Genomic DNA, 27,833 nt, shown 5'->3' with positions numbered 1-27,833 from the left:
AGCGGGGGATTGATTAGTCAGAGAAACAACTCTTTAGGGCGTCTTGAAGAAAGGAAAGCGATCTTCGATAAATTTTGTGACGGGAGATATATAGAGACATGGTGGTTGGAGACAAAACAAGGAAAATGGAGAATCAAGTAAAGGGTAACGACAGTCCAGGGGGTTCGAAGGGCCAGTTGAATGTCTTCATTCCCTTGGAAGAAAGAGATTGGATTAAAACGTCAATGACTGGTATTTGCAAGAACAATCATGGAGTGGGGTAAGTTCAAGATCCCATGTTTAATGATGGGGTTAACGCCAAGGTGGCCAGATGGGTATTTGCGAAGAATGCATATATAATTATGTTCCCGTTGGAGGACGATCGGAATTAAGCTTTAGAGAAGAAAAATGTTCTAAATTCATGGTTTGATTGGTTATCTCATGTTATTCAAGAAGGGGTTCCATTAGCCTTTTGCATTGTTTCGTTAATGGGTGTTCCCCTCAATTGTTGGAGTGAAGGTTTTTTCTCCAGTTTAGCGAATAGATGGGGGCCGCTGGTGAAGATAAAAGAAAGAACGTTGAAGAAAGCTGATTGTTGTGTATCCCAGATGCTTCTGAAGTGGCGAACGTGTTTGATGTGCCTAGTTCAATCTCGATCACAACTAATGGGAGATTGTACTTGATAAAAATAAAGGTAGAAGCAACAGAGGATTTTTTTTCCAGACACGTGAATAAGGAGGAAGAAGATGGCTTCGATGATGGATGGCAAGAGGAGTTGTCGGAAAGTTATCGGTGTCTGGGGACAGTTGGGGAGAGGGCGATGGAAGATCAACGAACAAAGATGGTTTCTAAGGAAAAGGTGGAGACATGGATTAATGAAAATCTGATGGGTGGCAGCCTTGGGAATGATTGTGTTGTTAATGATGCTGGTGGCTCGAAGGGAAAAAGTTGGAAGCCTTAATGAGCAATGAGCTAGATTCTTCTGGGGTCCACACGAATATGGATGTGTTGCAGATGGGTATGTGGGCGGGAACAAGGAATTGAGGACAGTAGCCTTGATGGGCTAATTATTAATAGACAAAAGAATGGGCCTCTTCGAGTTATTCAAACAAAGCAAATATAGTTCTTCTTTGAAGGGGCAAGTAGGGAGTTAAGTCAAAGAAGCTTTTCTCAAAGTGACGTGGAGCATGTGCAAGAGAATCGAAGCTATTGAGTGAAAACAATGGTAATATGGGAGGTGAGGAAAGAAGTGCTTGATCAGGACATCAAAATGGGTTTCTACACCGGATCGTGGTCGACTTTCAAGAAGAAGTGCTTCCGATGCATGAAGGAAACTGTTTTTTTCAAAAGTGTATTGCAGATCAAGAAATAGGAGTAGGTCGGAAGTCAGAAGAATTGGGAATTCTGGTGAATCAAATAATCAAATAAGCAAGATGAGGCGGTGGAAGAAACGGTAGTTGTTTGGGACACTAGTAATCTGTTTGGAGTAACTTTTAGAGGGAAGAAGGCTTTCGTTAAACAAGTGGCCGCTATCGCAAAGGTGAGTTTGGGGGGAAACTAATTGTCCCAGATTGTGTGAAGGGTTTCGTTACTATTCAAAATGGTTAAGTTATCAATTATTTCGTGGGATATTAGGGATTTGGGTCGAAAAGAAAAATCTAAAGCGATGAGAGGGTTGGTTGATGGAAGAAGGCCTTCTGTGTTGTTTATTCAAGATTCGAAATTGGAGTATGCAAAACAGTCGCGGTTGAGGAGGATTAGAGGCAAGGATTGGATTGTGCTCTGCATCAAATCAGTGGATATTAACAGAAGGCTTTTAGCTATCAGGGGTACATTGATTGGGTCCCTGGAGGAGTGTTGTTTTATTAACGTCTATGGGCATTGTCTAGATTCTAAAAAAGAAGCTTTCTTTGGTGAGTTGTTGTCTTTTATTGAGCAGGTTGACTGCCCTATATGTATGGGAGGAGATTTTAATGTAATTTTGGCAAAGGAAGAGAAGTTAGGGAGGGGTTTCCATTTTTCTTCAAAGAGATTTTTCTGTTATTTTGTATGTCGAGCAGGATTGGTTGATCTGCAATTAATAGGAGGTCGATTCACATGGAGTAATAATAGGGACCAAGCATCCTTTGTGATGATGAATCGCTTTCTGATTGATCAAAGATTTTTAACTCAGTTTCCTAAGGTAAGTCAAATCATGCTTCCTAGGTCGCTGTCGGATCACAATGCTATAATATTGGAGGATGGCGAGTCGAACTGGGGGCCTAAACCGTTCAGGATGTTCAACTATGTGTTGGAAAAAGGTTTTAAAGATATGATGACAGAGGAATTGGAAAAGGTTATAGAAGATAGAGAGGGAGGAGGTATTTGCGAGGTTTTGAATGGTGCGAAGATAAAGATTAGAAGATGGTAAAAGAATGGGTTCAGAGAACTTTCGGGCAGAATAAAGAATTTGGAGAAATCAGTCCATGAAATGGAATTAGCAGTGCAGCAAGGTTCTCCTTCAGTCACACTATAATTACTGACAAAGAAGAAGAGGGAATTGTGAGAACTGTATAAAAAGGATGAACAAATATGGTTCCAAAAATCGAGGGTTAAGTGGAACTTAGAAGGGGATAGGAACTCTCGGTTTTTCCATCAGATTGCTACAAACAGGGGGAGAGTGAATTGTATTAAGTCATTGAAAGTGAGATAAGTTACCTCCTAACCGGGTATGATTAAAAAATGAGTGGCAGATTTCTTTAGAAATGCTTTCAATCGAAAAATAACGCTCGAGGTTGAAGAGATGAACCTGAATTTCCCGAAGTTTTCGGAGGATCAGATTTCTTCGTTGGAAAATCCATTTTCAGAAAAGGAAGTATGGGAGGCAATAGCTGCATTAGGCATGCACAAAGTCAGTTAATAAACCGATCCGGTTTTTTCACCTAGCCAAAAAACCGGATTTTAAAAAAACCGGTTCAGAACCTAACCAGTTTGGAGGGTCGGATGGTAAACCGTTTCTGTTTGAAAAAAACCGATTTTAAAAAAAAAAACGTTGGTGGTCTATTTAGAAAAAAAAACTGTCACAAAAACCCCCCAACGACTATATTAACGGCTAGTTTTTAAAACTCAGCCGGATTTTTTTCGGATAAAAAACAGTTTTTTATCCGATTTTTTTCAAACCGGTTTTTAATCCGGTAAAATATCCGATCGTCCAATTTTTTCCCAAACCGATTATACTATCCGATTTTTAAATATCCGATCCGGTTTAAAAAAATCGATTTTTCCCAAATCCGATTTCGGATATTTTTTGCGCAAAATCGGATATTCGGATTTTGTTGTGCACCTCTAGTTGCGATGGACAGCAACAAAGCTCCTGGTCCGTATGGGTCAAATATGGGGTTCTTCAAAATCTTTTGGCACAGTTTGAAAATTGATATAATGAAATTATTTGTTGATTTCTTCAGGGAAAGGTCTGGGATAAGGAGGTGAATCATTCGTTTTTAACCATTATCCCCAAGAAGATGAATCCAGAATGTTTAGAAGATTATAGGTCAATCAGTCTTGTGGGGGGTTGTATAAAATCCTGTCAAAGGTATTATCAAGAAGGTTACGGTCTTGCATGGATGGGCTCATCGGTTAATCTCAATTTGTGTTCATACCGGAGAGGCAGATCATGGACTGTATGTTTATTGCAAATGAAGCCATTGAATTTTGGAGGAAGAAGGGGTTGAAGGTGTTGGTTTTTAAGGTGAATTTCAAGAAAGCGTACAATTCCGTGGACTAGGGGATGCTACTACAAATTATGAATCTTATGGGCTTTGGTAGGAGATGTGTTCGTGGATTGAGCTATGTCCATCACCCGACATCCATTTCCGTTCTGGATAATGGGTCTCCCACAGAAGGGTTCAAGATTTCGGAAGGGCTTTGCCATGGGTGTTCACTCTTTAATATTATAGGTGAGTTGTTGAACCTTTTGTTAACTAAAGCGGTGAGCGTGGGGCTGTTCAGAGGGTTTGATATTGATGGTCAGGGGCGTTCTCTAATGCTTTCACACTTGCAGTTTGCTGACGATTTAATCATTTTCTACAATGCCTCCTTTGGGGAACTGACAAACATTAGTCGGGTTTTGTTAGTCTTTGAATTGATGCTAGTTTGCAATTGAATATGACTAAGAGCAAGATTTTTGGAATTAATATGGAGGATGATACTATTAATGGTTGGGCCAGTTCATTGGGTAGTTTGGTGGGTTCATTTCCGACATATTATTTAAGGCTTCCCCTTGGGGCAAAAAGGAACTCGGTCTTTATTTGGGACCCTGTTATTCAAAGGTTCTAAAAGAAGTTAGCAGGATGGAAGGTGGCAACTTTGTCACTAGCACGTTTTGATTAAGTTTGTTTTAAGCTCTCTGCCAATATACTGTCTTTATTCGAAATTCCTTCATGTGTTCTAAAGAAGCTAAATGCTATTATGGCGCGATTCTTATGGGGGGCCGTCTGACAGGAAAGTTTTCCATTGGGTAAAGTGGGAGTCGATGTGCAAACCAAAGGAAATAGGCGGCCTGGGTATAGCAAATTTGGATATGATGAATAGAGCTCTTTTGGGGAAGTGGATGTGGAATTTTGTTTCCGAGAAAGAGTCATTGTGGAAAAGGGTCATATGCCATGTCAATAATCTTGATTTCAATTCCTTTGCTGTCACAAATTGATTTCCTTGAGAGCTTTTTGGATATGGAAAGGGATAGTGAAGAACTGCTATGCATGTGATGATTTTGGTGTTTGTTTTAAGGGTAATACTCGCATCAAGGTCGGCAATGGTGAATCATTTTTGTTTTAGCATGACGCGTGGTTAGATGGTGTGCCTTTGAAATATCGATTTACAAGATTATTTATCCTCTTGATAACAAAGATGGATGAATTGTTGATTTTAGGACAAGGAGCTCGTCGGGGTGATGCTAGGATATTCAGATGCGGAGGAACTTGGCAGATTGGGAGATGGAGTAGTTGATTCAATTGTATTCAGCGTTAGGCAATTTTCAACCTTCTGAGCTAACTGATGATAGTTATGTTTGGGTTGGACAGGGTGATGGTTGTTTCTCGATGAAATCGTTCATGAGACTTATGTTTGATAGGTCTGAAGCTAACTCCTTGTGGTCAAAATATGTGTGGCTTGGGGTTGCTCCTCGTGTGGAGTCTTTTGAGTGGAAGGTGGCTCATAAGAAGGTGGCAATTAAAGTCGAGTTAGTAAAGCGTGGTGTAAGGGGGATCGAGGATTAGACGTGTCCTTTGAGTGGAGTTTTTTTCAGAATCTGTTACTCATTTGTTTGTTTCCTGCACAGTTTCTTGGGGTCTTTGGACGGGTTCGTTAGTATATGGAACATCTCTTTCGCGGTTCCAGAGAGCTTGGTTGTTTTACTCTCGGCTTGGTATGGGTTGGTTCCGAATTCAGTCATTTGGACCTTTATTCCTGGAGCAATATTGTGGTCAGTTTGGAAACAAAGGAATGAAATGGTTTTCAATAAAGGGAATCTCGATCGTGTTCAGCTCTTTTTCTTGGTTAGATACAGAGCGGCAACATGGTTTTCGGCAAAGTTTCAAAACCATTTGATCCCTTTGGATAGTCTAGTGGGTGATCTTACGTTAGCAGATTCCTATCAATGGTCAAGGAAGCTTAATTCAGTTCGTGAAGGTTGGTGTCCTCCTCCGACAGGCTTTCTTAAGGTCAATGTGGATGGGGCTATGGATGGTTTTTGGCATAAGGGTGGCATAGGTGGATTGCTTCGGGACGAGAAGGGTGTCATGTTGGATTCGATTTTAGAGAAAGTTGGTTCGGGCCCTCCAATTTTGGCAGAATTCTTGGCTATTAAGAGAGGGGTCTACAGCTCTTTTTGGATTCGGAGTGGGCTTCAAGGGGAAGGCTAATTTTAGAATCTGATTATCTAGTGGCTCTAGAATGGATTAAAAATCCAGCTTCTTGTACTCTTTTGTTTAAAGTTGTGGTGAATGACATTGCTAGTGTAGTGATAAATAGGGGTGTGGTCATTAGGCATATTAAGAGAGGTGCCAATTGCAAGGCAGATGAGTTTGTCAAATTGGGAATTGGGTAGGCTTGACGAGGGGGTAATATGTAGGGATTGGTTGGTAGTTTGAATTGGGTTTTGTTGTTTGGTGGTAGGAGTATGATTGTAATTGGTCTAATGTACTGCTGTTGTAGCTGGTTTTTTAGTAATAAATTTATTGGCACTCTTTTCTCCATCCAATGTTCGTTGATCTACCTATGTAGATTGGCGGTTATAATGGGAGGTTTAACGAGGCCATCTTTCAATCAAAAAAAAAATCAGATGTGCTTAAAAGCAATAGAAAGATCACATTCATTACAATTGAGATGAAGAAATAAAACCACCAAATTCAATCTCAGCCTTACCAAGAAACCAAGGGCTCCAGTATTTGAACCATTAGACATCCAAATCAAGACATAGAATAGAGCTAGCAAACGGACCAAATTTACACCACCTATTAGGGTAAAAAGGACTACCAGTATTTGATATCTTTAGAGGCATCAGGATTTCGAACTTACAGCTATTACTGGAGACCATATGCAAACCACTGTCAGAGCATTATGGTTATCTGCAGCCAAAGAGAGACTCTATGAGACAACCAATGTGCATTTGATTATAACAAACAAAAGTTTATCATCTTACACTACTACAAGCACAATTACAATGAGAACTTCCAACAAAAATTCAAAGCATGAGAGGAAATAGGACACAAACTCCAGGCAGAAAGTAACATAATGATTATATGGCTTTAAATATTTATATATGGGCCACAAAACTGACAGAACAAATTTCAAGTTTAGGTTCATAAGCTGTTTCTTCCATGGTAATTGATAGGAAAAGGTTCTAGAACCAAATATTTAAAGAAATACATATATTTAATGCATCATAGAAAATTATGACATGAACATGCAAATCACGTACGTCTAGATACGAAATCATGCCAAGAATATTCTATAGAATCCATAGTTATGATTATCCTTGTCGGCTCCACCAGTGGCTTAATCTGCAAAATTAGGGTGGACCGTTAAAAAGATATTTTATATAAAAGATCAATATCCACCTTAAGTCCGGTAAATGCCTCATACCTGGGCAAAATAGGCAAATGCAAACTTTCCACTCAAGATTATGAACCAGAAAACCATATATCTGTATTACAAGGAGTCGTAAAACATTAAATGATTACTTCAAGCATTCAAAGGAAAGGAAAATCTTCTACCAATGAACATAATAAGGGTACGTAAATCAGGGAATCTCAAGGTCAGAGATTAGAGATTACTTAATAAAGTCCGTAGTCCTCTCATACATGCCACGTCCAACGTAGTACCGTTCCTTTAAGAAAAAATACAACAAACAATAAGATAATAGTAAAGAGATGAATTAGAAAAAACTAATGCAATAAGAAACAAAAACCTGACGCATCCACTTGATAAAGCGAATCAAAGACCAGTGATCACACATATTGGTCAAACGATGGCATGCAGGTATCCGCATGAGAAAACTTATGAAAAAATGGATACCACCATAGATGCCTATAACAATCAAATACAATCTGTAAACAACAGAGTTTGAATTTGGATTACTCTCTTCCTGCAAAGCTCTCCTGCATTAGTAATAGATAAATGTTAAAGGAAAGTTAACAATTTATATAAACAAATATAGGGACAAGCTGAAACAAGAATTGATGTCAAAAGAGAATTATTCGGCAAATTGACTAAGAACATACACATAAAGGAAAGATACAAGGACTGATGCAATGCTAAACCAAACAAATCGAAGAAAAATTCTGGAAACAGCAAGGCGTCGTGTGGTTGAATATGCACCATACATCATGAGGACATCCAAGACACCTATATCATGAAACAAGAACTTATAAGCAAAACATTTTAGCAGAGTACAAAATGAACTCATCATTGAAAGCAGCACCAAAAATAAATATTTGAAATAACCAGCAAGTGAAACCTACTTTCAATAAACTTCATTACTACAAAAGTTGGACCAAGACTCAAAACTTCCCGTAAAGTCTTCGCATTCAGATTTCCATTATTGAAGGCAATGATTGTGAGACCCTAAAAAAGAGAATCAACCAGACCGGAAACTAATTAAGATGAGATAATGATAACTATGAATAATTTAATAGCTCTCATGTGAAAGAGAAAAACTACTAAAAGATGAGAGAACTCTAGAACTAAATGGAAAAAAAAATAACTATTGGACATTAGAAAAGATAATGTCTACTTAAGGTTCCAAGTTAACTCTAGAGAGAGACATGAGTGAGAAAGCTAGAGAGAGAGTGAACGTTGAGTTCGAAAGGAATACTTCTTTAGACAGAGGTAAAGCGGAGTCAAGAGGAGTTACGTGGGTAGCGTTCGTAGATAATCTTAGTAAGGGAGTGCATAGAAGTGCTTTATGGAAACATTTTAGTTTTCATGGCAAGGTGATTAAGGTGTTTATCCCGTTAGTTAATAGGAGACCTAACTATAAGGTCAGTACGTTTGCCTTTGTGCATTTTGCAAGTAAGGAGGATTTGCTGAAGGCAGTGGAGTGTATGAATAACGTAGTGATCGATGGGAGGAGGGTAATGGTGACGATTGCAAAATATCAGAGGAATAGTGTTGCGAGGAACTTGAACCGTAATATTGTGGTGGGGTCAAGAGATGCATGTGCAGAGGAGTCCAAAAGGAAAAAACTAATACCTGTAGTGGATGATGTAGGGAAGAAGGAACTGTTAAATAAGTTTCATGATGGTAGGACATATAAGGATACAGTATTGGGGGTGAAAAAAGTTGATGACCAGCAGATGAGTAACGTTGGAGATAAGAGGGAGGTAAAAAGTCTCTGCAAATGTTTATTCCAATGGAGGAGAGGATATGGCTAAGGTCATCTTTATCAGGAATTTGTAAGGGGATTTTTGAAGTAGAATTTGTGAAGAGGGCATTAAGGACTGAGGGTTTCAAGGTCAAGGTGGTAAGATGGGGATATGCAAAAAATGCATATTTGATAGTCTTTCACTCAGTGGAGGAGAAAAAAGCAACGATGGAAGATAAGTGGGAGGAATTGTCCTTCTAGTTCGAATGGTTGGAACCTGTTGTGGATAAGAATAGTGTTTCATTAGCCTATTGTGCAGTTTCCTTGATAGGTGTTCCATTAAATTGTTGGACGGTTCCATTCTTTACAAACTTCGCATTGAGATGGGGCAAGCTAGTAAAGATCCAGGAGCAGACAGTTCAAAAAACGGATTGTAGAGTGGCACAGTTGTTGTTAAGGGTGGAGAGTCCTTTTGATATTCCTTCTCAGGTCTCAGTCTGGAAGATCGTTTATCATTAAAATTAGGGTGGAAGGGAGTGAAGATTTTTTTCCGGTCTTGGATGATATGGGACGGAACAGTGGATCCTTGGGAGAACTCACCGGACTGGAGCCAGGGGGATGTTCAGGAAGGACACGAAGAGCAGTTGGGTCAGCAGTCCATGTCAGATTCTCAGGACAGGGTTGAAGCATGGGTTCGGGGTGCTCAACAAGGAGATGATACGTTTATCGATAGAAATTTGAAAGGAAAAGTAAGCTCAAAAAAATGTTGGATGTTGACTTTAGTTCTGAGGAGACAATAGCAGGTGGTGTTCCCAGTCAACAGGGAGTGTCAGAAGATTTTAATGAAGGGAGAGAAAAGGAGAGGAGCACTGGAGATATCATATTGGTCCAGGACACGGTTGTCCATGAAAATGGGCTTAGTACTAGCATGGATAGGAGTCTAACAAATGGGCATGTTCAAGGGAATTTAAGATCAAATTGTGTTGCTATTAATTCTGTAGAAGTAACTAATGATGAAGAAGCTGGTTTAAAGTTGTAGAACGGGTCTGTCTCTCAGGTGATGCGTCGTCATTCTGGGAAATGCGCGTCAGTAAGTAAAATCGAGAGAGGTTTTTATAAGAATGTATATACCAGGAGGTGGGAAGTTAAGAGTTGCAATGGTAAGGAATCTGAATCCTTTGCAGTGAATGAGACAGAGGGGGTGGCAGAGGCTTTGGAATGTTTCCAAGTTGCTGGGTGTGAAGTTCAAAGGAGGAGAGAAAAATGGTTCCTATGGTTAATGAAAGAAACTCGAAAGAGGGAAGGTAGTTGTTACTGGGAAGTAAGGTTATTGTATGTTAATGATGGTTGAGCGGTCGTTGTTGTCTTGGAACGTTAGAGGGTTGGGTAGAAGGGTGAAAGCTCGAGCAATTAGGAGATTTGTTGTTGAGAAGAAACCTACAATTGTATTTTTGCAAGAGTCAAAATTGGAGGTTGTCAGTCATATGTTGGTGAGGAAAATGGGGGGTAAAATACTTACTGGTTCAGCCATATCTCCTTCAGTAGGCTCTGCTGGTGGTCTTATAACCTTGTGGAATCAGAAGGAGTTTGTGGTGAAGGATGTAGTCATTAATAGTAGATTTGTAGTAATAAAAGGGACTTTGGAAGGAGTACCAGGAAGTTGCTGTTTTATTAATGTGTATGGCCCTAGTGTGGATGCAGATAAAGAGATGTTTTTCAGGGAGATATTATCATTTTTGGATAATGTTGATTGTCCATTATGCTTAGGTGGAGATTTTAATGCAGTGTTGTCACAGGAAGAGAAAGAAGGAGGGGCTGTGAATTTGGTAACAATAATATGTCTAGAGACTTTGTGAGTAAGGTCAATTTGTTTGATTTGCCTTTGTCTGGCGGTCGATTTACATGGTGTAATAATAGGGAAGCTCCCATGTTTGAGAGGTTGGATCGATTTTTGGTGGATCATAGATTACTAGCTTGTTTTCCAAAGATAAGTCAGTCATTGCAGCCAAGGTCTGTTTCAGATCACAATATTATTCTGTAGGAGAACAAAGAATGGAATTGGGGGCAGAAACCGTTCAGACTGTTTAACTATGTACTGGAGGAGGATGGGTTTAGTGAGATGATAGAGAAGGAGCTAGTTAAACTTTGTAAAGAGGAAAAAGGGAAGCCCATGTCTAAGGTGCTAAAACGGGTGAAGGGTGTGGTAAAGAAATGGTCTGGGAGGGGTTATTTAGAGTTACCCGGAAAAATCAGATTATTGGAGAAAGAAATCCAGGAATTGGAATTGGAATTGCAACAAGGTCTTCCTTCAGTGTCAATGAAATCAATAATTGAAGCAAAGAAAGAACTATGGGAGCTACAAAAGAAAGAAGAATCGATTTGGTTGCAAAAATCAAGACTGAAATGGAGAATGGATGGTGATAAGAACACCAGATTTTTTCATCATAGTGCTGCAGTTAGAGGAAGAAAAAATGGTATTAAGTCCCTCAAAGTGGGTAATGAAGTAGTAGAAGATCCTACCTTAATTAGAGCTTCAGTGGTGGAGTTTTTAAATGGTCTGTTTAGTCAGAATAATTCTTTGGAGGCTGAGGAATTACATCTGGATTTTCTAAAATTATCGGTAGGACAGAGTTTACCACTTGAGAAGCCATTTTCAGAGGAGGAAGTTTGGGAAGCAATTGCCAGCTCGGACAGCAACAAAGCTCCTGGGCCGGATGGTCTGAATTTAGGTTTTTTTAAGAAATTCTGGTCTTCTTTGAAAAAGGATATTATGCTGTTTTTTAAGGACTTTTATGCAGGGAAGGAATGGGACTTGGAGGTGAATCATTCATTTACTTCCCTTATACCTAAGAAGGATAATCCGAAGGGGATGGAGGACTTTAGGCCTATTAGCCTTGTGGGAAGATTATATAAAATTTTGTCAAATGTCCTAGCTAGAAGATTCAGTTTGTGCATTAATGAGATAATCAGTCCATCTCAATTTGCGTTTATTTGAGGGAGGAATATTTTGGACTGTTCGTTTATAGCAAATGAAGGAATTGATTATTGGAGGAAGAGAGGATTGGAGGGGGTAGTCTTTAAGGTGGATTTCAAGAGAGCCTATGATTCGGTAGATTGGTTGGATTTGTTTAAAATTATGGGTAAAATGGGGTTTGGTGAAAAATGGTGCTCTTAGATGTATCAGTGTATGTCAACTGCTTCTATTTCAGTTTTACTAAATGGAACTCCTACGGACAGAATTCACACTAAAAGAGGACTTAGACAGGGTTGCTCGCTATCCCCCTTGTTATTCAATTTGGGTGGTGAATTGCTTCATTTGTTGTTAACTAAAGCTGTGAATTTGGGATTGTTTTCGGGCTTCGAGTTAGGAGTTCAAGAAAGTTCTTTCAAGCTATCGCATTTGCAGTTTGCGGATGACATTATTTTTTCCAAAGCATCAATCCGGGATTTGAAGAATATTAGAAGGGTGTTACTGATTTATGAGTTATTGGTGGGGCTGAAGATTAATTTAGTTAAGAGCAGAATTTTTGGAATAAATGTTGAGGAGGAAGTGTTAGCTGGTTGTTCTAATGAAATTGGCTGCTCAGTGGGTAATTTTCCAGCAGAGTATCTAGGATTGCCTTTGGGGTCTAAGAGAAACTCTGTTGCAATGTGGGAGCCAATTATACAGAGATTTCATAATAAGTTGACTGGTTGGAAGGTAAATTTTCTAGCGTTAGCAGGTAGGGTGGTGTTGGTTAAAGCAGTGTTGTGCTCCCGTCCCACTTATTTCCTTTCTATTTTTAGAATTCCAAAAACTGTGCTGCAGAAATTAAATTCGATCATGGTTGTTTTTTTATGGGGGGGTTCGACAGATAGAAGAAACATACATTGGGTGAATTGAAATTTGGTCAGTAAGCCGAGAAGGTTGGGGGGTCTTGGGATCCCGAATTTAGCTATTCTGAACAGAGAACTGATGGGAAAGTGGGTTTGGAAGTTTGCCTCTTAAAAGGATTCTCGGTGGAAGAGGGTGGTTTGCTGTGTGAACAATTTGGATCTGAATTCCAAAATGTTGGAGAATACTTTGACAGCTCGAGCCTCTTGGATTTGGAGAGTGATTAATAACTTCTTTTCTAGTGATGAGTTTGGAGATTGCTTTAGGAGAAATATGCGTTTGAAAGCTGGTAACGGTCATTCGGTGGAGTTTTGGCATGATGTTTGGTTGGGAGAAATCCCTCTTAAAGACTTGTTCCCTAGATTGTATGCACTTTCGAATAATAAAGTGGGTAAAGTGGTGGAGTTTAGGGTGAGTAATGCGGTAGGATGGATGTGGGATATTCAAATGAGAAGAAATCTAGCGGATTGGGAGATTGAACAATGGTTGCAGCTGATTTATATGTTGAACAACATCTCACTATCTCTTGATGAAGACGATTACTGGATTTGGTTAGGGAATGGAGAGGGTTGTTTTTCAACTAAGTCTTGTATCAACAATTTTTTTGATACGGCTGGTAATCAGGGGTTTCAGGATAAGTGGGTCATACATATTTGGGTCGGATAGCTCCTCCACGTGTTGAAACTTTCATATGGCAAGTTGCTCATCAGAGAGTAGCGGTTAAAGAGGAATTGTTGAAGCGAGGAGTGGCTGAGATTGAAGACTCTTTATGTTCGTTGTGTGGCAGGTTTGTGGAATCTGTTTCTCATCTGTTTCTGCACTGTGAGGTAGTTTGGGGTTTGTGGGCTAGATTTGCGAATTTGTGGAATGTTTCTTTGGTGATTCCTAATAACATCTTAGACTTTATTATTATGTGGGATGAGATATTACAGAATTCCAGTATTTGGAAATTTATCCTAAGGGCGGTGTTGTGGACTATTTGGAAATGTAGGAATGAAGTTATCTTCATGAAAGGAAAGCTGGATGTGGTGAGGATGTTCTTTATTGCTCGATTTCGAATAGTCTCTTGGTTTACTGCTAGTTTTGATGTTGTGCAGATTCCTTTCGACTCTTTAGTGGGTGACTTAACTCTTGCTGATTCGGTTGGGAGACAGAAAAAAAGTGGATCCCAACCTTCATGTTGGGTTCCTCCACCAGACGGGTTCATAAAGATTAATGTTGGTGGGGCGATGGTGAGTGGTAGGAATAAAGGTGGTATAGGTGGACTCATAAGGGACAGCAGAGGTGTGTTGATTCACTGGTTCTCTGATAAGGTTGGGGGGTCCTCCGATTTTGGTAAAATTATTGGCGATAAAGAGGGGGTTGTACGTGTTGTCTGATTCAGGTGTTGGCCTTAATAAGAGGATTATTTTAGAATCAGATTCAAGTAATGCTTTGAAGTGGATCAAGAATCCGGAACTAAGCTCCCCTATGTTTCTATCCTTGGTGAAGGAGATCGTTTCTATAATGGAAGGGAAGGATATTATGTTAAGGCAAATCTTGAGAGCTGCTAACTGGGAAGCGGACAGACTAGCTAAGGATGGTATTGGATGATCGTTAGGCTTTGTTTTTGGGTGTGTTAGGGTGCTAGTCTCCCTGGCATTTCTACAGGGATTTTGTTTTCAGTCTTATGTATTCAGTGTTAAGGTTTCAGCAATAAGAGGTGGTTAAGTCTTATGTAATTGGGTTAAGGCTTTTAAAGTATGATGTAAGGGATAACAGTGTATTATTCTCCTGATTAATAAAAGTAGTAGGCACTCTTTTCCCTCTTCCTTTGTCCTTCATGTTACTATTGTAATATGGAGGGCAAGTCGAGGGTTTTTAACGAGGTCTAATATTCTATCAGGAAAAAAAGGTTCCAAGTTTTAACCCCTGAATAAGGAGATAGCTAAGAGGGGAGGGGGCAAGGGAGAAACGACCGGAGATGGAACAGAGAAAAGTAGCATTTTATTGGCATGTGCTCTCAGAAGTTTTATATGCCAAATCGAAGAAGAACGATGGACGAAAGAATGAAATAACAGAGATAAATGCACATGGAAACAAGCCACCATTTAGAATTGCAAACCTGAAACATCATAAAGAGAAATATCCACAACCGATGAAAACTATGGTAAAGATGAAAAAATGTCCGATGCTCAACAAATGAAGTTTTTCCCCGACGTTGACCTCCTCCCAATTTAAGTGGATTCTGAAAAAGAGAAGGATTAAAAGGAACATAAAAGCCATTTGCAGCTTAAATAAACAATCAAGATCCACAAGAACCAAAAGAAAATGACATATTGATTAAAGATTAGGCTTGTCAAACAGAATCCCCAACAAGACAGGGATACGTAAGAGAGCAAATTACAAGAATCATAGTGATAAATATGAAAGAGCCATGATACATATTGCAATGTTCAGGTCTCTATTTAATGTTCATTGGAATACTATATGAACAGTTCACTTTATGATTTGATAAATATCAAAATGCACTTAGAAGCTCATATTTTTCTTCCACGATAAAGGTTCTCAAGTATAACAGAAATAGAGAAAAGGGTGATTAAGGATAGCTGCAGTAGGATGCTAACAAAAATGCATACACGACTATAAATCTAACCCGCCTAAAACAATATTTAAGCTAAAAAATCAAACAGGATTACATTAGCATTCTAAAAATGAATAATATGCCATCAAGATCCATTAACTTGAAACCACTATAACTTCAAGTACAATATTAAAAGCAGACAATTGTCTGAAGAAAATATGTAAATTTCAATCACACCTGAAAACGCTGAAGGAAAAAAACTCTTGCCAAAAAAAATGTGCTTTGAGCATATCTTAGTTTTTAGTTATATTGCGCATTGAAAGTGTTAGGTTTATAACTAATTTCAATAAAGTATAAGATTTTTTTCATTTGGAATATTCTTGAAGGGTCATCCATCAAACCCATGTCTGAATATGCATCCAACATAGGCGTTGGACATGGATACTTCAAGTAAAATTAAGAATAGGAGCAACAGAAAAGTAAGAGCACACATATAACAAGATATCATCATCAACTTGAATACACGCTCTAATTGGAGGTGATCAAATAGACGCTAACCTTTGACCTTGGTGTTGGCTTCTGGAAAAACGAAGTTTTGCGCCAAGGCCAGCTAAGTTCGAAACAATGAAGTGACCTGAAAAAGAGTTGGATGGTCAAGCATCAAAGCACATGAGAGACCTCTAAAAGAGTTTTAATATAATTTAGACATATATAAAATGGCCGTGCAACCTAAAAACTTTTAGCTATAGCTGGAAAGGCCCTTGTTATATTACAACTAGCCTATCAAATTATTCTAACATTACAAAGAACTTCTAGTCATTGAAAATTTAGGAAGCTAAGACGTTGTCTAAGTCATGCATAACAAGATGAAAAAGTCGTACAATTTCACAAAGAGTGCCAATGTTGCCAAGATCTTACCAAAAGTACTCATTAAAATCATCATAATTTCTCCATGCAGAATGTGGTGCTCGGCCATTCTCATTGTTCTTAGCTTCCTGTATTCCAAATTTAAATACACATGTCAAACAAATAGAAGAAAAAAGGTAGCATGGTCTTCATGAGGAAACAGTTGTCAGTGAGTAAATACGGGTCATGACGGCCATTGATATTCAACAAAACATAATTGAGGTAATACATAATTTGCCTTTAGAAAACACAGAAAAGAAATATGGATAGATAGCACCTCTCTACTGAAATTCACAAGTTAAAAGACAATAGGGAAAAAGGAATTAATATGATTAATAGAGTTCATCAGGAAAAAAAATGAAAACCAACAAGAAAAACCGTTGACGATACTCAAAATTCAAATTTAGTCATGAGTAAAAGCACATATATGTAAACTGCTCATCTTAAACAACTTCTACATCAACTAAGAAACTTGGGCAAACCAGTAACTGAATTGGCAATATAAATAAAGTAGGTAAGAAGTTGCTGCTGGGAGATAGTGACATACCGCAGCAACAACCTCATAAAGCGGAGTGATAACTTGATCAAGGAATGATACTACACCATCTTTAGAACAGCTATTGGCTGGTTGAGCAATCTGCTGCCTTAGAATTTCATCCATTTCCCTCGCCATCTATGAACCAACATTAAGTTCAGACACAAGTACAAGCTTAAAAACAGCACTTCACATTAAAAATAAAATCAAATGCTTGAAGAAAAATTGATATGAACAGAATATGTGTATTCAAAGCAATATAAAAGCATCAGAACATTGAGTCAAACTATACTAGTGAAAAAGGAAATAAGGAAAAGATGTCCACAAGCAATAAAATTATACCAATATACCCACAAAGATCAACAAAGCCATGTTATGAACATATCTGCTTATATCATATACATCAGTCAAGGCTTCACTTACATGATGAAATATGTAGCACAAGCATTCTGGAAGGAATCTAACGTTGGCAGCCTCACCCCAAATTAGGAAGTACAAAGAAACAAAGAGTATTTTCTTCTCCTTGCTAACAGCATCCAGACTGTACGGGAAGTAGCAGCCCATAGCTCATAATCATCACAGCTCATTAACAGATACCACAAACAAGACAAAAAATTAACTAAAAGGAAGTGGAATGCCTCACTTGCTCCAAACAGGTTGAATGCACAAGTAGTTGCACCATTTGATGTAGTTATCAAGAGACTTCATAAACACCCTCTGCACTGCAGCTTCATCCAATTTCTGAGGAAAAATCAAGGTAAAATCTGGATCATATGATCTAAATGAAAATAATTGCATGTCTTATATACCAGCCCTTAAACAAAAGTATATGAGTAGTTGCAGGATCCAATGGAAGCATACAAAATCATTTAGCAGCCACAAAAGCCCATCAATAAAATCAATGTTATATATCTTGCCCCAATCGGCAAATGAGAAATCTAAACTAAAATATTCAATTCAAAAACAAATAGACATCATTTAACAGCAGCACGCATGTCTCAGACCTTAAGCAGTTAAAACAGAAAGAAAAAAAAACACTTGACATATATGTCATACAAGAAGCAACTTTAGCCAAATAACAGGATCATGACCGAGATTATAGTGATCCTGATGTTGGGTCACTTTTGACAGTAGAAAAACCATCTTATTCAGAATCATTTTTTTAATAAGTAATCTTATTCAGAATCATTAAAAAAAATAAAAGTTAACCATTGTAGCACAATTGAATAGCCCGAAGGCCTGAAGTTGCAAGACTAGGATTCATCACAAAAGATGTTATTTATCAGTATAGATTGACAAAATGTTATTTTCTCCAATTTAGAATTGAACCTGTACAAAATTGAGAATTAAAGTTAAAAGGGTGGATTGCAATTTTATCTATTTTGATCAACAAAGTGGAAAATAATTTTAGCGTAAGCTAAGGAGATAAATAAATGGATAAAGATTGTGAAAGTGGCACTAATCTTGCAAGCCATTTAGAGTTGAACCTTTGAAATTGATATGTGCTCAATTACATGGTATGGTACTTTGATCTCACATAGGGAAGCACGGCATACCTTTCAGGGGTTTATATGGACCTGGGATATAATTGGATAAACTCATTACAATTAATCCTTTCTTTTCCACCCTTTAACCAAACAAAGATGGTTAAAATTCTTTCCTTTCCTAATCCTAATTAATCCTAATAATCCGAAAGGCTTCCTGCTTTCATGGTTGCAACTTAGACCTTACTTGGGTATTTGGAGATTTATTCCAGGAGCTGTTTTGTGGTCTGTTTGGCTGTGCCGGAACCAGATTGTATTTGAGAAAGGCAAGATGGACAAAGAAAATCTGTTTTTTTTGGTGAGGTATAGGGTGGCATCATGGTTTTTAGCAAAAAAATAAGGATTTGTCTTATTCATATGGATAGCCTTGTGGGTGATCTTACTTTGGCGGATATGAATAAATCCCCTTCTAACTTTCGACTGTCAAGATTAAAATGGTGTCCCCCTCCTTCCGGTTACTTTAAGATGAATGTTGATGGGGCTGTCAACTTTGACTGGAAAAAGAGTGGTATTGGTGGAGTTCTTAAAGATGCTGGTAATAACAAATTGGTTTCCTTCTCTACAGCCTTAGGACCTTGTTCTCCTATTCTTGCAGAGATTTATGCAATCAAAACCGGGGTAGATGTGTTTTTTGATTCAGTTTGGAGGGACAAAGGAAATCTTATTTTAGAGAGTGACTCGCTTCTTGCAGTTAAGTGGATCAACACCCCGGATCTTTGCCCGGTTCACCTTGTTGATTTTATTTCAGAAATTCAGAAGTCAATGGTGCTTTATATGTTATTATTAAGCATATCAGCAGAGGTATGAATGTGGAAGCTGATTGTCTAGCTAAGTCAGGAATTGGTTAGTGACTGTGGAGGATATTGTTAGTAGCTGTGCCTTGGTTTCTTTGGTTGTTTCTTTGATTTGGCAATTATTTGTAATGTTTGGTTCTTATGTAATTGTTGGTTATTAATATACTAAGGCACTCTTTTCCTCCTTCCGCTACTTGTCTCCTTAATAGAGACAACTATGAGGGAGGTTTTTAATGAGGCCTTCTATTCCTATCAAAAAATAAATAAATGTATCATTAACCTTCTTTAACCTTCCTCTCTTTTACAAACCTTTCCTTTCTTTTCTTTTCTTCTATTGTTGTTAATCCAAACATAGCATAAAGGTATCTATCAGCTATCCTCTCAATCAAAATGAGTTGTTAACAAGGGAAAACCAACACCAAAACTGGCAACTTTGTTGGATAAAGTGGGGACAAGATTGCACCCCCACTAGCAATAATACCTTTCCAACTTACAGGCAGCAATGAGATAAAAAGTGTTTATGCAAGATGATCAAAATTGAAACTCTAAAACCATCCCCTGTTGGCTTTATCTTCTTGATTCACAAATTTATTAATGTTTAGATCCCAACTTGGCCTTTGGCCAGTTCTTTTCCCCACTCATCTCATCTTTGTGCAGTAATAAAATCAAGATTCATCTTCAAACTTCAAATTCAAACTTGAAGTACCATGAATCCAAACTTATTGCTCTTCTTATTCCATCTTGGTCAAACAATAATAAAATCTAAATCAAGCCCTTTAAATTTCAAAATGCTAGTTATAGCTACTACCACACAGGGTAGGTCAACAGAGACAAGCCACCTCCAATAAACCACCACTCTTGAACTTTGAACTGTAAAAACTTGCATGACAAAAAAAGACCAAAAACACATAACTAAAATTAAGAGCATGGCCCCAGCTCGTTGAACACATACAACGTGCAAATTTAACAAAAAGATACCCAATAAAATCATCGCAAGAGATGAAACTCCCTTCTAGAGCAATGAGGTTAAGAGAAGCAGGGTGTTGGATGGCGAGGTATTGGGAGCTGGATAGCTCACTCAAGTAACAGGTTTGAAAGTGAGTGCTACTACCTCTCCCAAGTCCCGACATTGCAAAATCCAGGACCTCTTAAGTGCCAATCATGAAGCATTCAACAATCATCAAAAGGCCAAAAATAAAACAAAGTATCAGTGTTAAGGTTTCAGCAGAAGAGGTGTTTAAGTCTTATGTAATTAGGGTTAAGGCTTTTAAAGTATGATGTAAGGGATGGCAGTGTATTATTCTCCTGATTAATAAAAGCAGTAGGCACTCTTTTCCCTCTTCCTTTGTCCTTCATGTTACTATTGTAATATGGAGGGCAAGTCGAGAGTTTTTAACGAGGCCTAATATTCTATCAAAAAAACATTACAAAATCATAACTTACCGGTTCAGGTTCTTCAGGAATACCAAGTCGAGATTGTTCATTAGCAAGCAGGAGCACTATATGTTCACGTTGATTAGAAACATTGTCTTTCTGAAAATGAAAAGGTATATGAATCAAGTATTTAACAACAAATAATAAATATATCAAACATTAAAAAGTTAACACTAGAAAGATACTTTTAATGCATGATATGTTTGACATGAGGGTGCATAAGAAAGTAGAAACAATACCTCAACATAAATAATTGAAACAAACAAGATAATCATGGATCAAGAAATTATATTTTAGTTGAACATGGTGGCCTAACAGACCATTTTTAGTTTTCACAAGTAAATGATCAAATACGGCACAATGTTAACTCACAGAATGAAGCAAATACAAGTCTTACACATTCCTCAAGTCTGTATCTCTTAGGCTAAGTAGAAAGAACAACCACCACAAGCAAAACAAAAGTCAATATATGTTCAACCCAGTAGGAAACATGAGCAACAGGATCACCTTATGGTTGACTGGCAGTTAAATTTGGACATATAAACCAAGAGACATTAAGAGACTGATAGTTTCTGCATACCCTAAATCATCCAAGAGGTAATCGGGTTTCACAACCTGAAACTAGGGATAAACAAGCAAGAAACCAGAACAACGCTGACAGCATACAAAGGTAAATCGCCAGACAAGCAGAAGATAAGAAACTAACCCATCCTAGCCTTCAAAAACAGATGCTTATATGGGATACTAATCTTATCTAGTAATCTGGTTTAAACCTAGGAAAACCAGAAGCCCACAAAAAAAAAAAAAATAAAAAAAAAAGCATAAAGGAAACACAATATAATCCATTTCATCATAGATGTACAAACCTGAAATCCAAAAACATAATGCAGAAAATCCATAAGATCGGGACTCCTTGTATCAGGAATAGAAAAATCACTAGGCAATTTTGGCAAGCCCCTAAAGTGCTTTAACGCTGACACTGCTGCTCGTACCTGCCCATAAAATTTTGTAGTTTAATAGATTTTCAAAGACTACACTCTAGTATGAGGTCTAAAAGGGAAAAAATATCTAACCTCAGGGAATGTCACAATAGCATTTGTTATGGTAGGAGCATCCAGTGGGAATGGGATAATGTTATATGCAATCAGGTCCTCTGTCATGGCTGCATCTGAATCAATGACACGTTTCAACTGCTCAAAAGAAATTGCAGCTACATGAGCAGTAGCTAGAATAAGATTATATTGCTGCTGAACAGCATACTACGGAATATCATGACATAATCTTCAACAAATAAAAGAGATTGCATTGATAAAATGAAAGCATATACATGAAAATAAATAAAACTGAAGCCCAATGCAAGTTAAATGCAAATTATATTAACACAACAGCCTAGAGAGATCCTACCAATTATGAGTTTGTGGTTAAATAGTATGTGCTGCCAACACAACATATTGGATGCTTGGAGTTACTAATTTGGATTCAGAAATTAAATTCCACAATGAACATTAAACGAAGGCCTTCATACAACTAATTACATCAAGGGTAAAACGTGATCTTTGCAACAAGACCTGATTCATTGTTTAAAAGAAAAGCCTTTTAATTTTCTAACACAATTTCCACTCCTTCCATAAAATGTAACTAAATCAAAAAAAAAAGTGACAAAAATCAAACTCAAGATCTATCAGCTTCCTAACATATATGAACATCTATGGGCACGGTCACAAGCTAATCATGTGATAATATCTGCATAGGTTGTCGAATAGGCATTAGAAATGAGATGGTATGGATTAAACGTAAATCTCTTGAAACTGATGTTGTGAGAGTGTTATCTGTGTAAATACACACAAGAAAGAATCATTTAAAATATTTTTAATCGATAACTAAAGATTGAACCACCAACCTCTTCAGGGATTTCCTCCGTCAACTGCTCCAAGACCATCCCTAAAACTCTTAGAGTTCCATAAACTTTCTTCCTCTTCACTGTCTTCCGCTCCAACCTAGATTAAGAAAACATGAGAGAATAAACAGCTTAAAAATAAAGAATAAAAAAAGGAGATCCATCTACAAAGTCAACATGAAAGTTACTGAGACTAACCCTATCCATCTAAAACGTTATTGTAAAAATCTTACTCATCATGAGTGACAGAGTTATATTCATAACAAATATCTTATAAAATTAAGAGAGTTAAAGATTAAACCAACAATAAATGCATAACATAGCAAACAACAATTAGATCATCTTCATTCTAACACTTAGATGTGGTGAACCTAGAGTAGACATCAATTTCACTTTGTATTCTTTAAACAGTGAAGCTAACAAAAATGATCTACACAATAAAAACATTCACCTAATTCATTTCAATTACAAAATCATGCATGTGACAAAAAAGACGTTGAACCAAGCCAACTATAACATGTATGATTCAAGACTCACAGTCAAATCAGAAAAAGTTACCCAATATACTCATTCCAAGACTCCAGGAACAAACAAATAACAAATTAAAAGCCATTGTTAAAACGGCATGGTTTCAATTTAAGATACATACTCCCCAAGGTTGCCACTAAAAACACCCGACTCCCTCAGCATCCTTTCTTCTTCTCGGAGCTTGTCAACATTGTTCTTCTCTCTATAAAGCTTATAGAACTCTTGCAAGCGAGCAATATCTTGGCTCCTATCTATGGTCCCAAGCTCTCTTTTTGCTAGCTTTTGCTGAAAATTTGAAGAATGTGTCAGGAATTGCAAGTTACATCACATAGAAACATTGAGGATAACAATTCTATATAATATATCTTTATAAAAATGCAATAAATATTCATAAAACAACAAAACAACCACATTCCAGACTAGCTATCTCCAAGACACTCCAACATGCAAACCTCATAAACACCAACATGAACCAAGAGGCATACAAGTGTAATAATGTAATATTTCATCATATTGAAGCGGAAATAAAGTAAATCTCACAACAATTAAATTGAAATCATCGTGAGCACATAAATTCATAAAAAAAAGCCTTTCCACCTATTAACAATTGGTTTCAGGTGGTCAATCATGCTTTTATTACATTGATCCCTAAGAAATTAAATCATGAATGCATTGAAGATTACAGACCTATAAGTCTAGTTGGTAGCCTGTACAAAATTATCTCCAAAATCTTATCGAGAAGACTGATTTCGGTGATTAAAGATTTGATCAGCCCATCGCAGTTCGCTTTTATTCAAGGTAGGCAGCTGCTGGATTGTGCTTTTATGGCCAATGAATCTATTGATTATTGGAGGAAAAAAGGAAGGAAAGGAGTGGTTTTTAAAGTCGATTTTCAGAGAGCCTATGAATCAACGGAATGGCCAATTATTCTGAGATTATTGAAAGTAATGGGTTTTGGGGACAAATGGATCTCTTGGATGGATTATTGTATTTCTTCTGCTTCAATATCGGTTATAGTTATTGGATCTCCAACACCAGAATTTCATATGGGTAAGGGGTTGAGACAAGGTTGTAGTTTGTCCCCTCTTTTGTTCAACATTGTTGGCGAGCTCTTAAATCTAATGTTGAGTAAGGCTGTTGTTCTTGGCCTTTTCGAAGGATTCAGTATTGGTAAGGTTGGGAATCTTTTTAATTTGACACACCTACAGTTTGCAGACAATCTAATCATATTCTGCAGAGACTCCTCCACCCAAATTCTTAATATTAAGAGAGTTTTGAGGGTGTTCAGTTTAATTACAGGGCTTCATCTTAACTTGTCCAAGAGTAAACTGTTTGGGATTAATATGGCAGAAGACTGTCTACAAGATTTTGCACTGGAAGCTGGTTGTGGGGTTGGATCTTTTCCTATGATTTATCTAGGTTTACTGATTGGGACAAATAAAAATTCTGAATTATTATGAGAGCCCATTTTACAGAAAGTTTACACGAGATTAGCAGGTTGGAAAGCAGCTTCCCTATCGATGGCTGGAAGATTGGTGTTGGTAAAATCAGTGTTGTCATCCCTACCTATTTTCTACCTCTCTATTTTTAAGATTCCGGTGAAGGTAAATCAGAAACTAAATTCAGCAATGGCCAGATTTCTTTGGGGTGAAGTTTCAGACAAGAAAAGGGTGCATTGGGTGAATTGGAATACGGTATGTCAACAATTTGAAGAAGGTGGCTTAGGAGTTTTGGATTTGAGTTTGGTTAATAGAGTTTTGCTTGGGAAATGGGTTTGGAAGTATGCGAATGAGAAAAACTCTCAATGGAAAAAATTAATTTGTTGTACGCATAATGTCAGTACGTTATCTTTGTCAATAGGCAAAGTTGTTTCTCCTCATGATTCTTGGTTATGGAGAGGGATTCTGAGTAACTATGAGAAAAAGGACGAGATTGGAGAGTGTTTGAGGTCCAATTCGAAGATACAAGTGGGGAACGGTAGGTCAATTGAGTTTTGGAATGATATTTGGGTCATGGATCTTCTCTAAAGATTCAATTCCCTAGGATTTTTGCCCTTTCTACTAATAAAGAGGGTAAAGTGGCTGAATTTGGTGCCTTTGAAATTAATGGTTGGGTGTGGAATATTAAGCTAAGGAGAAATCTTTGCAATTGGGAGTTTGAGCAGTGGTGTGCTTTAATGTGTTTGATTCAGAATATTGCCTTGAATGAATCTGTGGAGGATTTTCTGGCTTGGTCGGGGAAAGGCAAAGGCTTGTATTCGGCAAAATCGGGTAGACGGACTATTTCAAGCAGGATGGGAACTTCTTTTCAGTGGAAGAAATGGGTGTGGTCTGGAATGGCTCCTCCTAGAGTGGAAACATTTCTATGGCAGATTACTCATCAAAAATTGGCGGTTAGAGTGGAATTGAAGAAAAGAGGGATTACGGTAGAAGATGTTTTGTGTCCTTTATGTCATAAATATGAGGAAACAATCCATCATCTGTTTATTTCTTGCTCGGTTGCAGAGGAGTTGTGGTACAGATTTCTAAGATTGTGGGATATCTCTTCAGTTATGCCCCAAGAACCTTCTTTGTTCGTGGTCTTATCTAAGGGAGCATTCTACTATTTGGAAGTTTATTCCAGGAGTAGTTCTATGGTCTTTATGGAAAGCTAGGAACTCAGTGGTGTTTGAAAACTAGAAACTAGACACTTCTTCTTTGTTCTTCATTTTCAGGTTTAGATTAGCTAAATGGTTTTTAGCGAAATTCCCTCATGTTAATATTCAGGTTGACATACTAGTAGGGGATCCACCGTTGGCAGACACATTTCCTACTACATCCTATAAAACGAAGAAGGCTATCTACTGGTCTCCACCTCCTACTGATTTCTTTAAATTCAATGTTGATGGAGGGATGAGAGGTGATGGGCTGCAGGGTGGAATTGGTGGAGTCTTGAAAGATTTGAATTGCTATATTTTAAACTCTTTTTCTATAGCGGTGGGTCATGGTCCTCCTATGTTAGCTGAGCTGAAAGCTATTAAACAAGGAATTGATTTATTCCTTTCTTCTGAATGGGCTTCGAAGGGAAGACTAATCCTAGAGACTGATTGTAAATCAGCAGTTGATTGGATTCTGTTACCAGTTTCTGCCCCTACGTTTTTCAGTAATTTGGTTGGGGAAATCGAGACCTTAGTTGCTGCTAGGGGTATTATTGTTAGATGGATTCCTAGGAGTTGCAATTCGGAGGCAGATAAGTTAGCTAAGGAGGGGATTGGTTGATGTTTATAGCTTTATGGTTGGTTTGGTTTGCACTTTATTTCGGGAAGTTTATTACGTAAGATGTAAGATTATGTAATTCTGGTTTATTAATAAGATGAGGTACTCTTTTCCTCTTTCCAATGTTGCCTCTTCCACAAGAGCCAACTAAGAAGGAGGTTTTTAATGAGACCTCCTATTCCTATAAAAAAAACAATTAGTTTCAGGTTTCTATAAAAAAAATTGGTTTCAGGTTGGATGCCCATTTTAACATTAAACATGCCATCAAAGCTCAGCACTAGGGTTTCAAAAAACGGTCCGCGACCGCGATTTTGTCCGCGATATAGCGGTTTCGTCGCTGTCCGAGTTACCCGCGACGGCCGCAATCACGGTAAATCCGAAATAACCGAAAACGCGACCGCGATCGCGATTTGAAACCCTGCTCAGCACTGCTTCTATTGATGCAAAGTTGATACAACATGAGAGGCTTCTAATGCATACATGTGATCATACCACCTGATAGGACTGTTGCCCCAACACATAAGCCATATATTGAGGTGAAAAAGTAGATTCCACGTCCATTAAATTCGGGGTAATTAGGGCACATAAATATAATAATGGCCTCCACGTGTTGCCGATTGGTTTTAGATTAGATGCCAATTTTAAATTTTAGCGCATTATAAAATAATCACTTTAATTATTCATAGACCTTTTAGCAAGCCCTATTTGAAGAATGTATATTGAGCCTAAACTTGCATAATGGAATGCAAATGGTAACTGCAACCAACAGAAAAAGTGTAACAACCAACAAGCGCATGCTAGTCTAAATCCACACACAAACTGGTTACAGGAGAAACTACCCATGCTCATTCTTGCAATAGAAATTCTTGCTTTGTGTACTGAGAAGAGGAAGATACTAGCATTTTTCATAGATTTGAAATATACCTTGATCACAGACATTAGACCAGTCTTGAATTGTAAAACGCCTCTGCCTTCACTATTAGGATCCAGATTTTGAGCAAGTGAATAGGCATGCTCACATACTTCAAAAAAAAAAAATCAGTCAAAAACATTAAACAGATTTTCGTAAAGACCTATGATATTTCCCTAAAGTAAAATAATAGATTCACTGTTAACAAATTCATATGCAGAATAAATAATCCTCGTCGCTCACATGATTGAAATTCTGGTTATTTTATATCAGCATTGTCCAAGTGTCTTTTACTTTTTATGCTCAACATGTAAGCTATCATCAGTTGGACTCAAAAGCATATTTTGACTGTAAGAAATATAGCATTCTGAAAGTGTTCAAGTTATATCGGATGTGTTACCATTAGCCAATCCTTAATCTTCCAACCAGAACTCGAAACCCTCTAAGAGATTAAGGCCATAACTCATTCACCAAAAAATTAGTAAAAGAAAAAACCTAGGGTACTAAAAACTTCCACTAAAATTGAGGATCGTGTCTTCTCGTCCACAAGCTAATACTTGGTGTATGACATACGACTTCATTAGCCATGCAGCTTGAAAATAATACCACTAATAAAAGTGGCACATGCATATTTTATAAATATGCAGTATTCTTGGGACATAAGCTTTGGACCTTTGACATATCATCCAAAAAAAATTAAATAATTTGGACATGTCAGCACCGATACCTATGATTTACAATCATAAACATAAATAAGCAACAAAAATCAGCAGAAA

General features: G+C 37.7%; 1 protein-coding gene across 1 annotated transcript in view; it reads right to left on the bottom strand.

Annotated features, from left to right (window-relative positions):
• LOC120189406 (callose synthase 9-like) overlaps positions 1–27,833 on the bottom strand; it is a 70,563-nt gene that overhangs the window by 42,132 nt on the left and 598 nt on the right. The window contains 19 exon segments of the mRNA XM_039192695.1: positions 6,532–6,581; positions 6,935–7,016; positions 7,099–7,159; positions 7,290–7,342; positions 7,424–7,613; positions 7,737–7,860; positions 7,977–8,079; positions 14,797–14,919; positions 15,814–15,889; positions 16,174–16,250; positions 16,709–16,834; positions 17,120–17,237; positions 17,340–17,437; positions 20,478–20,567; positions 21,335–21,460; positions 21,542–21,658; positions 22,369–22,465; positions 23,015–23,178; positions 27,072–27,169. Of these exon segments, the coding sequence (XP_039048626.1) occupies positions 6,532–6,581; positions 6,935–7,016; positions 7,099–7,159; positions 7,290–7,342; positions 7,424–7,613; positions 7,737–7,860; positions 7,977–8,079; positions 14,797–14,919; positions 15,814–15,889; positions 16,174–16,250; positions 16,709–16,834; positions 17,120–17,237; positions 17,340–17,437; positions 20,478–20,567; positions 21,335–21,460; positions 21,542–21,658; positions 22,369–22,465; positions 23,015–23,178; positions 27,072–27,169 (1,973 nt within the window).

Source organism: Hibiscus syriacus, unplaced genomic scaffold (assembly GCF_006381635.1).
Source record: "Hibiscus syriacus cultivar Baekdansim isolate YM2019G1 unplaced genomic scaffold, ASM638163v2 tig00116954_pilon, whole genome shotgun sequence".
NCBI lineage: Eukaryota > Viridiplantae > Streptophyta > Magnoliopsida > Malvales > Malvaceae > Hibiscus > Hibiscus syriacus.
This window is presented reverse-complemented; position numbering and strand designations above follow the sequence as displayed.